General features: G+C 39.7%; 2 protein-coding genes across 2 annotated transcripts; one reads left to right on the forward strand and one right to left on the reverse strand.

Moving 5' to 3' along the window:
- Window positions 1–373: 373 nt before the first annotated feature.
- On the forward strand, window positions 374–2,988 carry LOC120104510 (protein WHAT'S THIS FACTOR 9, mitochondrial-like). Its single transcript, XM_039115763.1, has 2 exons — window positions 374–1,044; window positions 2,985–2,988. Exons 1-2 carry the CDS (start codon window positions 374–376, stop codon window positions 2,986–2,988), a joined length of 675 nt encoding a protein of 224 aa, XP_038971691.1.
- Window positions 2,989–3,296: 308 nt separating this feature from the next.
- Window positions 3,297–4,842, reverse strand: LOC120104891 (MDIS1-interacting receptor like kinase 2-like; the record flags this gene model as incomplete). Its single annotated transcript, XM_039116799.1, has 1 exon — window positions 3,297–4,842. A coding segment is annotated over exon 1 (1,518 nt), but the record flags the coding sequence as incomplete, so codon positions are not given.
- Between the last annotated feature and the right edge of the window lie 11,476 nt (window positions 4,843–16,318).

Here is a 16,318-nt window from a genome sequence, read left to right on the forward strand (position 1 = left end):
CACAATTTTTATTGTGCTACAGATGCTCTCTCTCTCTCTCTCTCTCTCTCTCTCTCTTCTTTAAATATCAAGTCAGAGGGAGATCCCAAATAGAGTTGGGCAACGGATTGTTTATAAATAGAGTTGGGCAACGGGCCGTGCCGTGCCGGCCCGGCCCAGGCCCACCGGGCCCGAGGACTAAACGGGCCGTGCCTGGCCCGGCCCGCTTATGAAGCGGGCCTTGCCCGGCACGGCCCGTCCAGCACGGAACGCCAGCCCGGCCCGGCCCCAGGCCCGTCTATTGGCGGGCCGGGCCGTGCCAGGCACGGCCCGCAACGGGCGCAAACGGGCCGTGCCAGGCACGGCCCGTCTGGAGAGGGGGGCCCAGGCCCTTATGGGCCCTTATGGAGAGGTGAGTAATGCCGCCACCACCACCTCGGTGGTCCATCCCACCATGACCATGCCTTTGTTCGCGCGATTCCCCTTCTCCATCCCCCTGCAAACCCTAAACCCTACTAAACCAAATGCTCGTCTTCGTTCCCCATGGCCCGTCTTCCTCCTCATCCAGATCGGCTCCATCTCCAGCCTCAAGGTAGCCTGGCGCAAGGACCGCCTCCTCGACTCCGCCATCGAGCGCGACAAGCGGTGGCACCTCTGCGCCCACGTCGTCCGCGAGGTCCTCAACGAGCCCGGCCACGCCATCCCGCTCCGCTACCTCGAGAAGCGCCGCGAACGCCTCCACCTCCCCGTCAAGGTGAAGACCTTCCTCTCCCGCTACCCCAACCTCTTCGACCTCTACCCCGACCGCATCAAGCCCAAGACCGAGCCCGTCCCCTTCCTCCGCCCTTCCCCCCGCCTCCGCTCCTTCCTCGCCCTCGAAGCCTCCCTCCGCACCCGCCAGGAGCCCCTCGTCCTCGCCAAGCTCTGCAAGCTCCTCATGATGTCCAGGGACAGGGTCATCCCCGCCGAGAAGCTCCTCAACGTCAAGCGCGACTTCGGCTTCCCCGACGACCTCCTCACCTCCCTCGTCCCCAAATACCCCCACCTCCTCCGCCTCATCCTCAGGCCCGGACCGTGCCAGGCCCGCGGGCCAGCCCGGCCCAGGCCCTTATGGGCCGTGCCGGGCTGGCCCGCGGGCCGTGCCGTGCTTGGCCCGCGGGCCTAGAGCGGGCCGTGCCGGCCCAGGCCCGAAGCGGGCCGTGCCGGGCTCGACCCGCGGGCCAGTACCCTGTGACCCAGCACGGCCCTCTCAAATGGGCCGTGCCAGGCACGGCCCGGCACTGTAGCTAGCGGGCCGTGCCTGGCACGGCCCGCTTCGTGCCGGGCCGTGGGCGGCCCGGCCCAGTGCCCAACTCTAATTCCACGGCCCGGCCCAGTGCCCAACTCTAATCCCAATCAGCTACCCTCCAACCAAGAAAAGCTATGAAGAGAATATGACTTTTAACTTTCAAGATTCTCCTCCGCCTCAAAAGTGAACGTTTATTGGATTTACCAAGGTCTTTAAAGGAAACAAGCTATGAAGTGGCTGCAAGAGCTCGTAGGCTTCCTATTCAAATAATACATGCCGACCTGTTCTGCCCGAGCTATTTGACTGCGACCCAAAATCTTCACAGAGTGAACTAGCGTTGGAATAATGAAATGGGCATCAAAATGGATTACTGCCGAATCCAAGTCAAGCAAAAGACAAGTTTAAGTCATTCGCATGGTCAAGCAAGACCCGATGGTCTAAACCAACCTTGAAATAGTGAAGTGAAGAATGGTAGTAATGCGACGAATAGACTTGTTGGCCTTAACGAACCTTGAACCATGGACCTACGAGCGACGAATAGCTCTTTCCATTGTCATTTTTATTTTCTTTTTCAATATTTACCCAACCTTTAAGTAAGATTCAGAAAGTTATTTTTTAAAAAAAATATTTAAAATACAATAATTGCTGATTCTTCTTCTGAGAGTCATACTAGAAGTTTATCTTGCTAGTCCTGCTCGACCATACTTCTGTCAATTTGACAACAGGCTGTGACTATCCATACAAAGAAGACTCCTTTGTAATTAGAATTTTCTGAATACTGCCATGGTTATATCACAATGATCCCTCACAGCCTTTTGTTTCCTCCCTTCTTTTTACTACTTATAGATCCATCAAAAAAATCATTCCACTTGAAACTATCACATGGATCACAGCATCATAGGCCATCTATCAACTGATGACACTACATATAAAAAGAAAGCTAAACAAAACAAACTATGTTGGGAAAATGGAGGAAGTGAGACACTTCCCTTTAAATTTGTTGAAAAGAGTAGTGAATGGGAACAATAGAGTGGAGGTTCATATAATGGTTTTCTAGAAGGTAAAAATAGAAAAGAGCTACAATAACTTATTCCATGCAACATGAAAGAAAAACATAAGATTTTTGTGGCTATTAAGCACTGCATCTATGTTAAAAACTCCACTAATCGATATAATTTAATTGAGTTGAACGGCTCGTGAATAGTTGGAATGTTGCCACCTATGAATAAGTGAGATATCCTTTGCATGGTTGGTCGTGCTTGTGGTACAACACGGATGCATGAAAATGCTATAATAGCCAGCAGCACTTCTTTTACCATATAAGTTGCAGGAGGCGAGATGCGTTGATCTAATACATCACTAAATAGCATCTGTTGGACGTCTGATGAAGATAGGGAGGAGACAAAATCACCTGGATGTCTTCCCATTATTACTTCTAATATTACTATGCCAAAGCTGTATACATCACATTTCTCATTCGCCCTTGTCATGTACGAAAGCCCTGCAAAAAAATAGAGAAAGGAATAATCTTTTTATTTCCAATTTAAGTAATTTTTCTCAAACTTAACAAAAACACCAAAATCTTGTCTCCAAACTTAATTTATATATTAATTTTCGGAATACTTTGATTTTTGTAAAATAAATGTTATTATTGACTAATTAAAGTTTATGCTTAGTAATAGTTTTTATTTTTTTGCTTTCTTTAAATGATTACCAGTTAAATAATATAATCATCATTTAAAAATATTAATTATCTATAGGCACTAGTTTGCTTTTATTTAAATATCTAAGCTCCGATATCAAGAGATTCACAAATGAAAGATATAATCATGATCATAGGTGTACTGAAAAATCTCTATTTGGCAAATATATACTAATCCTATTTTTCAAATGCACGGTAAGCCACATAAGACATTGAAATAGAAAAATAAAGAAAAGTATAAGAATATATATATATATATATATATATATATATATATATATATATATATATATATATATATATATATATATATATATATATATATATATATATATATATGACAAATAGAATAACTACAATAATAAGGAGGACAAATTGGAAGAATGACTTACCTGGGGCAGCATATCCAAATGTGCCTGCTACTGTGCTCCAATTTGATGAATCAGATTTTAGAATTCTTGCAGTGCCAAAGTCCGAAAGATAAGCCTTAAAATCAGAGCCTAATAATATATTATTACTCGAGATGTCTCGATGCACTATGTATAGATTACAATCATGGTGCATGTATGATAAAGCATGGGTCACATCTTTGATAATATGAACTCTTCTCTCCCAATTTAATTCCTCTGCGGTTTCTTGATTACAAAGGATGCTAGCTAAACTTCCCTTCTCAATGTACTCATATATAAGAAATTTACAACCTGAACTGGTGCAAAACCCATGAAGTTTTACAATGTTACGATGTCGAATTCTGGTTAATGCTTGAATCTCATTCTGGAAATTTTTCTCATCAAATACTCCTTCCATTGGATGAAGTTTTTTAACAGCTACCACTTGTTCCATTGGAAGTTCTACTTTGTAAACTTTGCCATATGTTCCACTCCCGATGCAATATTTCTCATCAAAATTTTCAGAGGCATTGATGATATAGTCATAAGCAACTCTTCCATCAAAATTCAATATCGAAAACAGATCGCCAATAACAATATCAGTATCCTTTTTCTCTATAGGGTTTCCTCTCCTATGAAGAGCGGCAATGATGATAGTAGACAAACCTAAAAGAACCAAGGTGCCCAATATAGGAGTGATAACAAAGAGTATAATGTGGTTTTTAGTTGAATGATGAGTGCTTACAGTGGTTGACCCACAAGTAGGCAAACTTGGCACCTCATCACATAATCCCTTGTTACGGATAAACCACTCTGCCGAAGCATTTTGAAACAATTTGCTTCTTGGAAGTGGGCCCTCCAAATTGTTGTATGATACATCTATTGATAACAAACTCAACATGCTTCCAAGAGATGAAGGAATGGCACCTGACAGATTATTGTGGGACAAGTTCAAAGATATTAAATATGTCAAACTTGCCAGTTGTGATGGTATCTCTCCTCCAAAAAAATTATGGCTCAGATCAAGTAAATCTTGCAATTCTTTTAACTCTCCAAGTTGAGACGGAATGATCCCATCAAATTTATTTTTGCTCAAATTCAAGATGCGCAGTTTAATACAACCCTCTAATTGTGGTGGTATTGGGCTGCTGATGTCGTTGTTAGATAAATCAAGAATTTCCAGATTGGATAATTTTCCAAATTCCAAGGGAATTATTCCAGATATTTTGTTATCACTCAAATTCAAGTTGAACAATAAGCTCATGGTACCTAACTCTCTTGGTATTTCTCCTGCAAGTTGATTTGAAGAAAGGTCCAAGACATGTAACTGAAGCAACGTCCCAAATTCAGGAGGTATGTTCCCAGTAAGTAGGTTTTCTGAAATACTGAAGCGTGTCAAATTTTGACAATGTGCCCAACTTGGTGAGATTTGGCCATATAATTGGTTGTGGCTCATGTCAATGTAGTTTAGATTCGGGTATACCAAAGTCTTCAGAGATATTTCCTTTAAGCTTGTTTCTTTCAAGGCGAACTCTTAATAAGCTAGAGCAATTTTTTAAACTTCTTGGAATGGGGCCCTCAAAGTAGTTCTTTTCCACAGCAAGATATTGAAGTGCACCTCCTTTACAGATCTCTGAAGGTAAGTAACCAGAGAAATTGTTGTCAGGTACCTCTAGAGTGATGAGGTTGGTCTGATTACCTAGTTCTTGGGGCAAAGAGCCTGATAAATGATTGGTGTGGAGGAGCAAGTGGTCAAGCATGGTGAGGTTTTTAAAAGTAGAAGGGATGGTGCTAGATAAATTATTGGAATCGAGGTCTAAGAAGCTAAGCATGCTGAGGTTTCCTAAACTAGAAGGGATGGAGCCTGATAGTTGATTTTCAGAAATAAATATATCATTTAAGTTCACTAGGTTGCCTAATTCATGAGAAATGGTGCCCAATAAACTATTTACGTTAAGGAACAAAGTTTTGAGTTTGATGAGATTTCCTAAACTGGAGGGGATGGGACCTGTTAAATTATTGTGTGAGATTCGTAGATCCAACATGTTAACAAGATTGCCCAATTCCTGGGGAATATTACTAGAGAACAGATTTCTGTAAAGGAAGAGGAATCTGAGGTTGGTCAAGTTACCAAGGGTCGAAGGGATGGGACCAGCGAGATCGTTTTTGCATAACTTAAGCACACGTAGACATTTGAGCTGGCCAATCTCTGGAGGCAGTGTGCCACCAAGTAAATTTTGCTGGAATTTGAGGGAGGTTAGCTTGGTCCAGTTGGCAAAGAAACAAGGAGGAATCTCACTAGTGAATTTGTTTGAAGAAAGGTCGATCTCAGTCAGGTTAGAGAGACTGGCGAGAGTGAGGGGCAGATTGCCAGAAAGAAGATTATGCGAGAGATCGAGGGAGGTGAGAGCGGGGAGCGTGCGTATGCTAGGCGGGATTGTTCCAAACAAGTAGTTGTGTCGGAGGTGGAGGCGAGTGAGAGATGGGAGGGCGGAGAAGTTGAGGCCGTCGAGCTTACCTACCAAGCCCGCACGAGGTAGGCTGATGCCTGTGATCACAGCTCGGCCTCCATTCTCCATGCAGGTGATGCCATGCCATATGCACGGGTTGTTGGAGAGAGACCAAGAACCGAGTTGTTGGGCGTGTGAATTTTGAAGGGTGGATTTCCAATGGAGCAGAACTCTCGCTTGGGATTTAACGATTGAAGAAGCAGTGGTCGCAGCAACTGCCGCTGCTGATGAGCAGTGAAGAAGGAAGAAGGATAGCAGGAGAAGGCTAATTGATAGATGATTCAGAGGGAGGGATTGGTATTGGATTTGCCTACGACTAGGATCCATAATTAATATGGCTCTCTAGGTGTTCCGTACGTGGTTTCTAGTTCTGCTGGTTGGTACCGAAATGGGGGTTCGAGGGCCCTATTTATAGATCCAGGGAAGAAAGTATTGCTTTAGAGCAGAGATGCTCTTTGGCATGCTGGCGATTGTAGAGGCTTCAAACTCGGAGTTTCCAAGAGATGTGAAGGTCACTTGGAGTTTTATGTGGCCATGAGAGTCTCCCGTGACTCTCATGGTGTCCGTGTCCATTCGATCCTTCTAATCCTGTTTCTATATGGTCATTAGCTGTTGTTTAATTTTTCGAATCTGTGTCCCGACGACTCTTGGGCTGTTCGCTAGTGCTGTTCCCTTTGTTGATACTAGTGCCGTGGGAACCAAGAAAAAGGGTTCACCCAAGTTAGAGCGGCCCAACTTTCAAGATTCTGATCTGCCTCAATAGTTAGTGCTCGCCATATATTTCCAACTGAGGTTCTCCAAGTCAAAGTCTCCCCTCCAACCAAAAAGACCAGAGCATCATGACATTAACTTTCAAGATCCTCCTGTTCCTCAAAAAGAATGTTTACTGGATTTACCCAGGTCTTGGAAGGAAACAAGCTATGAAGTGGAAAAAGATCAAAAATTTGTGGGGATGTCTCACTTCGTCCGTTATTCCTCAGAAGAAGAATAATGGGATATTGCCTTTTTTGGGTACATATCTTATTCAATTGGAGGATAGGTTGCTTTGGGTCAGGTCTAGCTTATTTGTCTGATAAACTAGACGGTCGTCCGCTCTCAATGAGATTTTTCTTGGGTTCAATTGGATATTTCTAGGATGGGGTATCTATTGGTGATTCTCGTGGATTATGAAGAGTTTAGATAGCGTAGAACATGATGGTAATTTGTTTTTGTGAACTATCTATTACTATTGCTCATTTGTTACAAAAAAGTATGCAATGCAAGTCCACCATCCACTTGCAGTTCTCTCTTGCATTCCATCACGAGGACAACGACTGGGACTTTGACGGCGGCTATATATCAGCCCTTGTAACACGCTTTCTTTGCTTTCGGTATCCTTCCAAAAAGCTTGCCACCTGTTCGCCATATATTTCTCCAAGTCAAAGTCTCCCCTCCAACCAAGAAAAGACCAGAGCAACTTTTAACTTTCAAGGTTCAAATCTTTATTTAATTAAAAATAGATGAAAAGTTCCAAGAATAACCATAGCAACACGGTGCTTCTCGGGATGGTGTCTTTTATGTTCTAACTAAGTACATTTTTAGTGTTTGTAATGAGATCTACGGCTGCCGGTGCAAAGTCTATTTCATTTGAGATCATACGCTAACAAATCCCTTCATTTGTGTTGATAAATTCGCTCCCGCAGAGGAGCTTAAAACTTCATTTTGGAAGGCTTTTCATTGGAGTATATAGTGGCAAGTAAAAATAATAACAAGCTTTTTTATATTTAAATGCATTCTTGCCAGATGCAGAGATAGTGCATCTCTTGGAGATTTTCGTGGATTATGAAGAGTTTAGATAGCTTGGAGAACATGATTGTAATTTGTCTTGATAAACTATCTATTACCATTGCTCATGCATCGCAAAAAAGCCTACAGTGCAAGTACACCATCTACTTACAATTCTCTCTTGCATGGCATGACTTGCTGATTCTTTATTCCGTCTATCACGGTGGGGTGTGGAGCCTCATGAATTCCACCATGAGGTTTGACAGGGGCACATATCAGCCCTTGCAATGCGGGTTCTTTGCTTGCCGTGTCTTTATGAAAAGCTTGCTACCTGCTCGCCATATGTTTCCAGCTGATAGATAGAAATATTTTCTTCTAGAATTCTATTAAAACACAAATCTTCCATCTTGAGTTAAAATTTTCGCTTATCCATTATTTTAATTTAAAACTCATCTTCTCTAACTTAAGAATTTAAAACCTGACAAATTTCAGTATTTGTGTTTGCTTAATTTGTTCTAGCAGGGGAACTTAAAAATTCATTTTTGATGGCTTCATCATACCTTTAACTAGAATAGTAGCAAGTAAAAATAACAGCAAACTTTTTTATATTTAAATGTGTTCATGCCAAGATGCAAAGATGGTGTATCCGTTGGTGATTCTCGTGGATTATGAAGAGTTTAGATAGCTTGGAGAACATGATTGTAATTTGTTTTGGTAAACTATCTATTACTATTGCTCGTGTTAAAACAGTATGCAATGCAAGTCCACCATCTACTTGCAATTCTCCCTCACATGGCATGACTTGCTTCTTCTTTACCCTGTCCATCACAGGTGTGGGGCCTCATGAATTCCACCACGAGGTTTGACGAGATATCAACGCTTTTCTTTGCTTGCCGTGTCTTTACGACCACCTACTTGCAATTCTCTCTTGCATTCCATCATGAGGACAACGTCCGGGACTTTTGACAGGGGCCAGATATCAGCTCTTGTAACACGGTGTGGAGCCTCATGAGGTGTGACAGGGGCACATATCAGCCCTTGCTTGGCATGTCCTTATGAAAAGCTTGCTACCTGCTCGCCATATATTTCCAACTGATAGATAGAAATATTTCCTTCTAGAATTCTATTAAAATACAAATCTTCCTTCTTGAGTTAAAATTTTCGCTTATCCATTTTTTAAATTTAAAACTAATCTTCTCTAACTTAAGAATTTCATGGATTATTCTTATTTTTACACTTTATTTTCCACTCAAAAAAAGAGAGAGAAAAGTTCATGGATTAAAAAAAAATCTAAATTGCAATTCTAAAAATTATATAAGTGATGAAATAACTTGGATGAAAACTTTCATCTTTCTCATAGTACCTCTATTTCCTATCCCAAAATATCTTTGTGATGTTTAAAGTTTTTTAGCTATTCTCATAATATCCCTACCAAACCTAATTCTCTCGCTTCTCCCATCCCAGCAATTCGTGTCATCTCTCGCTCAAATTTCTTCCACCTTCTAGACTTGTAGACTCAAAGCTCCCGAATTAATTCAATGTGACGTAAAGGATTGCTAACCCGGGTTGCTCTCAAATCCATGGCATCTCGTGAACAAATCAAAATCTGACAGTGGTGATTGCGATCACAGACGCGTTTGAGATCGAAGAATCAAGGTATTGAGCAAATTAACATTAATTGGGAGTAGGAAACTTGGTACGCATGTATTCGCACAGAAATACAATGCATAAACCCAAGAGTTGATGACTACTCAGTCTGGCTTGGGTGAGCTCTGGGTTTGAAAATGTAAAGCAACTGGGCCATGTGATTGGTGCGGGCCTTGTGAAGAAACTGGGCCATGTGACAACTCAACCTTTAACTAAGATTTGCAAATTTATTTTTTTAAAAAAAACCTCACTTAAAATACATTGATTACTTAAAATACAAATTTATCCCGTTAGTCTTTGTTTGATTTGACAACTAGATGTGACTATATATACTATTTCGAAGAGAAAACCTATATTTATAATGTTGCCTTTGTATTTAGATTTTTATAAACGCTGCCATGGTTATATCATAATGATCCATCGAGGTATCAAACAGACTTTTGCTTTTTCCCCACTGTTTTTTTACCTCATAGATCCATCAAATAATAAATCCACTTGAAACTATCACCATGCATCGTGGCATCATAACCTTTCGTTTTAAGTGATGACAGGACACGGAAAAAGAAAAGTAAAAAAGATTTTTTTTTTTTTTGAGCAAAAGCAGAGGAAGTGAGACATTTCTCCCAAATATAATGGAAAGAATTAGTGAATGAGTACAAATTATAGTGGAGGTTCATATAATGGTGTTGCTTAAAAGTAAAAATAGAAATGAGTTTCAAGAAGGTTGATACGTAGGCTGTCTACCTGCAGCAGAAGAAAGTAGAGGTTTCAAGTTGCTAAGTACACGTCTCGTGATTTGCCCAAGCATAAATAACCCCACATCATGAATGTTGGCAGATTTTTATGCAGAATAGTGTTTATGGTAGTTTTTTCCAGAGAAAAGTTCTCGAGTTCCGCTTGCACCAAACATAAGAAGTTGACCCAAGCTTTTCTAAGTAACGGTTTGATTTCTTTCGCCTCCAAGGGGTCCAGGCTGCATGAAGATTAGAAGGCCGGTCATCAAGATTTAGACAAGTGGTTGGAGAAGACCATATGCCTCTACCAAGTGGGATCTTCTAGAAAATAAGAGATGGTGGGCTTCGCTCTTGTGCTACACACCAGATAGCCCAAGCTACCAGCTTCGTTTGGAAGGAAGCCTACTGGTGTGTAAGGTATTCTTCAGTACCGACCATAGGAAAACTTTAACTTTCTCCGAATTCTAGAGTGCTTTGCAGTAAGGGAAAAGGAGACGATCGTATTTGATGAATTTATATTGAGAATCAACCGTGAAGCTACCATTCTTTGTAAGCTTTCACACCAGTAAATCTGCAATCCTAGAGGATTTGATTGGAAAAAGAAGGGCCTCGAGAGCGGCCCATGTAGCCTGATGTTCTATTTGAGAAGACGAAAGAATTAGGCACGGACCCCAACACAAGGGTCTTCCTAGAATTGGATGCTATCTCTATTACCCAGTTTGAAGGAGTATAGTTCTGTCCATATAATATTCCTCCTTTGCATGGTTTGCATGCATCCCATATGCTAAGTTCCCGCCTCTTATTTTAACTTTCTCCGATATGGCGAGGACCATTTTGATTAATAAATTTGTGGGCATGTGTCTCACTTCCTCTGTTATCCCTCAGAAGAAGAATAATTGGATAATTCCTTTTGTGGGTACATATCTTATTCAATTGGACGGGTTGCTTTGGGTCAGGTCTACCTTATTTGTCTGATAAACTATATGGTCGTCCGCTCTCAATGAGTTTTTTCTTGGGTTCAAATGGATATTTCTAGGATGGGGTAAGTTGGGCGGAATTTATCTTGAAGGAATGCTAATCGAAGATAGTGTATCTGTTGGTGATTCTCGCGGATCATGAAGGGTTTAGATAGCTTGGAGAACATGATTGTAATTTGTTTTGGTAAACTATCTATTACTATTGCTCATGTGTTACAAAACAGTATGGAGTGCAAGTCCGCCCATCTAATTGCAATTCTCTCTTGCATGGCATGACTTGCTCATTCTGTACCCGGTCTATCACGGTGGGGTGTGGGGCCTCATGAATTCCACCGTGAGGACAACTTGTGGGGTTTGACAGAAGCCAGATATCAACCCTTGCGACGCCGGTTCTTTGCTTGCCGTGTCTTTACGAAAAGCTTGCTATCTGCTCGCCCTATATTTCCAACTGATAGATAGAAATATTTCCTTCTAGAATTCTATTAGATTACAAGTCTTCCTTCTTGAGTTAAAATTTTCGCTTATATATTTTTTTAATTTAAAACTAATCTTCTCTAACTTAAGAAGTTCATGGATTATTCTTATTTTTACACTTTATTTCCCACTCAAAAAAAAAAAGAAAAGTTCATGGATTAAAAAAATTCTAAATCGCAATCCTAAAAATTATATAAGTGATGAACTAACTTACATGAAAACTTTCATCTTTCTCATGGTACCTCTATTTCCTATCCCAAAATATTTTTGTGATGTTTAAAGCTTTTAAGCGATTCTCATAATATCCCTACCAAACCTAATTCTCTCGCTTTTCGCATCCCAGCAATTCGTGTCATCTCAGTTTTTTAGGAAACTCAGTGCGCATTTATGCGCACAAAAATACAATGCATAAACGCAAGAGTTGATGACATCTCAGTCTGACTTGGGTGAGCTCTGGGTTGGAAAATGTAAGCAGGGAACTATGGGCCTGACGACTTGGGTGCGGGTCATGTGAAAAAACTGGGCCGTGTGGCAACTCAACCTTTAACTAAGATTTAGAAATTTATTTTTTTAAAAAAAAATCTCACTTGCAATTCATTGATTGCTAATTCTGCTTCCAAGAGTCATACTAGAAATTTATCCAGTTGGTCTTACTCAAACATACTTTTGTTCAATTTGACAACTGGATGTGACTAGATATACTATTTCCAAGAGAAAACCCTATATTTATAATGTTGCCTTTGCATTTAGAATAAAATAAAGAGGGGAATGCACATAAACTTGATTCTTTTAGAAAGGATAATGAGAAATATTTATACACAATCAATTGTACAACTCTGCTCTTGTATTCATAAATTATCATTATGAAACTACTTGGCTTCTCCCGGTCATGGCATCTCAGTCGTGGCATCGTTTAAAACTTCAAAATAATGGCTGTTATAGAGCTCACTTCATTTGCCCACAAATGCAAGTGAAGGTGATGCAGATCATGGTTACCGTGCTGTCACCAAAGGATTCTGGCGTCTAATCCTCTTATGAAATTACAGAAGCCCAGACAAGAATTATTACTCTATTCTTCATATATAATTTTTCTCATTGCCGTGACATTGTTTTGCAGTTCTGATTTGTAAGGTGGTATTTAAAGAGAGATGTGTAATATTGCATTCATTCATATCAAGTTGGAAATGTTTCATTAATATCTTGTTAATATGCAGACAGTCCATGTATTTAATATCACATGGATTGCAATGTCAGCTTTGATCTCTCTCTCTCTCTCTCTCTCTCTCTCTCTCTCTCTCTCTCTCTCTCTCTCTCTCTCTCTTTGTGTGTGTGTGTGTGTGTGTGTCTCTTTGCAGCTATCTTAGAATCAGATCATTGATAAACTCTATATACAAAGAAAAAAGATCAGCAATTATCACTCTATATTCCAACGGACATGAGACGCCAATTGGAGCTTGTATGGGAGCAAAAGGGTGCAAGTCACAATGAAATAAATGTTATTGGGTAAAAATGTACCAAGGTATCAACCTTAAGGCCAACCGTTCGAAATAAAAAACTATGTATTCCTAAATCTTAACATGGTAAGGTATGGACCTGGGAGAATTGGATCTGATAGATGGCAATGATATAATCGTTTGGAATATGTTATTTTGATAATTAGATTCAACTCTACCCATTCGCAAACTTGGCAAAGACTACTACTACATCAACTTGGGCTAGCTCATTCTGCACTCTCATACACTTAAATCAGTTTCCATAAGCAAAATTAAGCCTCACTTATAAGACTCACTTATATTCATTTCCCACTCTTCTTGTTTGCTTCATTCACTCAATGAAGTCGGTCTCCCTAACACCATCAGTGAAAATGCTTTAAAATGTGTGAAAAGGGGGATGTGGTGAGCAATTAGGGCCTCCTCTGGTGATCTTTTGTTGGGTGGGCCCACAAGGTAATTGGGCAATTGCAATTGGGTAATACTGCAACTGGGCACCATTGCTCCATCCAGAACAAAGATCGTTGAGAGAGATTCGTAAAGATGTATTATTTTGAAAAAAAAAATGTTGCAAAATCAACAACTAAAATCGATATAGAGCTAGTATACGTACTATGATCTTCTATGCCAAAGCCTTGTAGTAGCCAGCAGAAATACCAATATAGATTACATCAACAATTAGTGAGTAATGAGGTCAGTTTCTCCTTATAGACTAGATATTGGATTTACTTGAAACAAAATTATCCCCATCCATAGTGGCTAACTTCTTATATTTTTATTCAAAAAATAATTATAACTTTAATTTTGCTATTATGATAAAAAAAATTCTGGAATAAACACTTCACTTTCCACTCTTATTTCATATAAAAGAGGTTGTATTATACTAATAAAAAACTTGTTGTTGAACAAAAGATGACCATAAAATTAGTCATATGTTAAATGGCAAAAATTGAGTGAACAAAAGGGGATTGCAGATTGAAGGATAATGTCCAACTAAACTACCTCCTGTGCATATCATGTGCCAAAGATGGTATGGATGGTCGTTAACAGTTATCTAGATAAAATCACTGATTTGATAAAATAAATAGAGGAATGCATGGAATATTGATTTTTTTAGAAAGGATAATTAGAAATATTTATAAACACTCAATTGTACAACTCTGCTCTTGTATTCATAATTTTTTATCATCAAACTACTTGGCTTCTCCCTATCATGGCATCTCAGTCGTGGCATCGTTTAAAACTTCAAAATAATGGTTGTTAATTGTTTTAATTTTATAGTGACTGCCATAGCAATTTTGTATCCCTTGCATTACATCACATCTCTAATAACGAAAATTTAAAAAATAAGGACCGTTATGATCGATTATCTAGAAATGGGATGCGTTAGAATGCTGTCATAAAGAACTCATGATCAGGGCACGATGCGGCGCGATTCTACATGCCAACGCGATACTGCGGATTTCCACATATCGTCATGCAACAATAGATACCTTACTGCTTTGACTAGAGCCATGAGGTGATTAATAATTATTAGGCTGTTTCATTAAAGAATTTTTTTTTAGCTTTAGACAAAAAAATAAGATATTTATAAACATTGATGTTACATCCATAAGGGGCCGGGACTTGTCAAATGCAATGAAACTACAATGTGTATAAGAAATTAAGGACATAATAAACATGAATGACTTCATAAAGAACAACATTTTGTAATGCAATCCATATCTCTGATTTATAAAATACAGAACGTACTTCTTTCAACTTTGCTAACAAACTGTAAGTTATTTTCTGAATGTCATATACATAGAGAATTATTTTATTTTAAGTATATGGGCAAAATAATTTGATATATGTTTGTGTGGTTGCAGGCAAGGAGCTGATGCAAGGGGCTACTTCATATGGTCTCTCCTCAAAAATTTTGAGTGCCTATATGGCTATACTCAAAGGTTTGGGCTCTATCATGTGAATTTCGAGACACAAGAAAGGACTCCAAAACTATCTGCAAAATGGTTCAAAGAATTCCTAGAAGGTCCAGAAGTAATTGAAAGGATGAATAAGAGAATCAAGCATTTCTACCATCTTGAGTCTCTTATCAATATTATGCATAATATTTCTTTCACCTTAAGAATTTAAAGATGCATAAGAAGGTTGTGAACTGAAAATAAAGCCAAGGGATTTGATCCGACAGGTTTTACATATAACATTTCTAAGATGAATGATTTGCTAAAACAAAGTCATATGACAAGATCGATCAGATATAAAATCACAAGGCATAAACATTACAAAACCCTGGACAGTTCCTTACCTTGATAGATGGAAGTCTTTGGAAGAACTACTATCAGCTGGTAGCTATATCAAGAGTTTGATCTAATAATTTCATAGTTTATCAGAGGTGGATCTTGGCACCTTCCTTGATTAGGAAGCTAAAACATAATAGTTGATAAAGAAAACATATAGAAATTATATAATGAACCTTTCTCTATCTTTATTGCCGGCAACTCTATTAGGTTAAACAACAGCAAATTTATATCGGGCAATTTATTGTGTCACTTGGAATCACATCTCAAGACATTTATTACCATTATAAGAATGAATGGACTACAATCTGCCTACTCAATTCAGTTCTAAAAAGTAATGGAATTGGATATAGGTCTAAACTCTCCTGAAATTCACCCCCTCGAACAGCATACCCTCCAATAGAGTTGGTAAAGCCATTGGAGGTTGATATCAATGGGTTGGGTTCAGGTCCCACCTCACCCAAACTTTAATCGGGTTTCCTGTCCTAATTCTCAAAAAAAAGAAAGAAAAAGGAGAAAAAGTGCATATAAGGTTTAAGAAAGCATTCTAAAAAAATCATAAATCGTCACTTGGTTATGTTTCCGATGCGATCTTCTCAAGAAGCATATTTACCTGCCTTGTATAGACATAATCTTGACTTTTTTAGAAAGAATAATTAAAAATATTAATCACACTCAATTGTACAACTCTGTTTCCTCTCCACTGAGTTGTATTCTTTTACTTGGCTCTGTTGGCTTTGCTCATAAGAGATTAGTGAGAGCAGTGTACCAAAAAATAAAATATATATAAAAAAGAAAGCAAACCCCCCAAATCGAGGTATAACATCCAATGGCTCAGATAAATCGGATTGTCTTATCCGGTGGATAATCCCTCTAGGGGGCGTTTGGTATGGGGTGATCGTCCGAGAATCAAGCATGATGTGGGTGGGGGTGGTGAGATCACCGTGTTTGGTTGCACCATGGTGATTCTACGTGACGGTGATCCTAAATCACCTCCATTCCTCAAATCACTGTCCAACTCAGTGATGGGATACCCGTCCTCAAGGTCGGAAATCTAAGATCACCCC

Source organism: Phoenix dactylifera, chromosome 2 (assembly GCF_009389715.1).
Source record: "Phoenix dactylifera cultivar Barhee BC4 chromosome 2, palm_55x_up_171113_PBpolish2nd_filt_p, whole genome shotgun sequence".
NCBI classification, from domain to species: Eukaryota; Viridiplantae; Streptophyta; class Magnoliopsida; order Arecales; family Arecaceae; genus Phoenix; species Phoenix dactylifera.

Excerpts from the sequence above, each read along its gene's own strand:
- LOC120104510 (XM_039115763.1), top strand. The coding sequence starts at position 374 with ATGGGCCCTTATGGAGAGGTGAGTAATGCCGCCACCACCACCTCGGTG.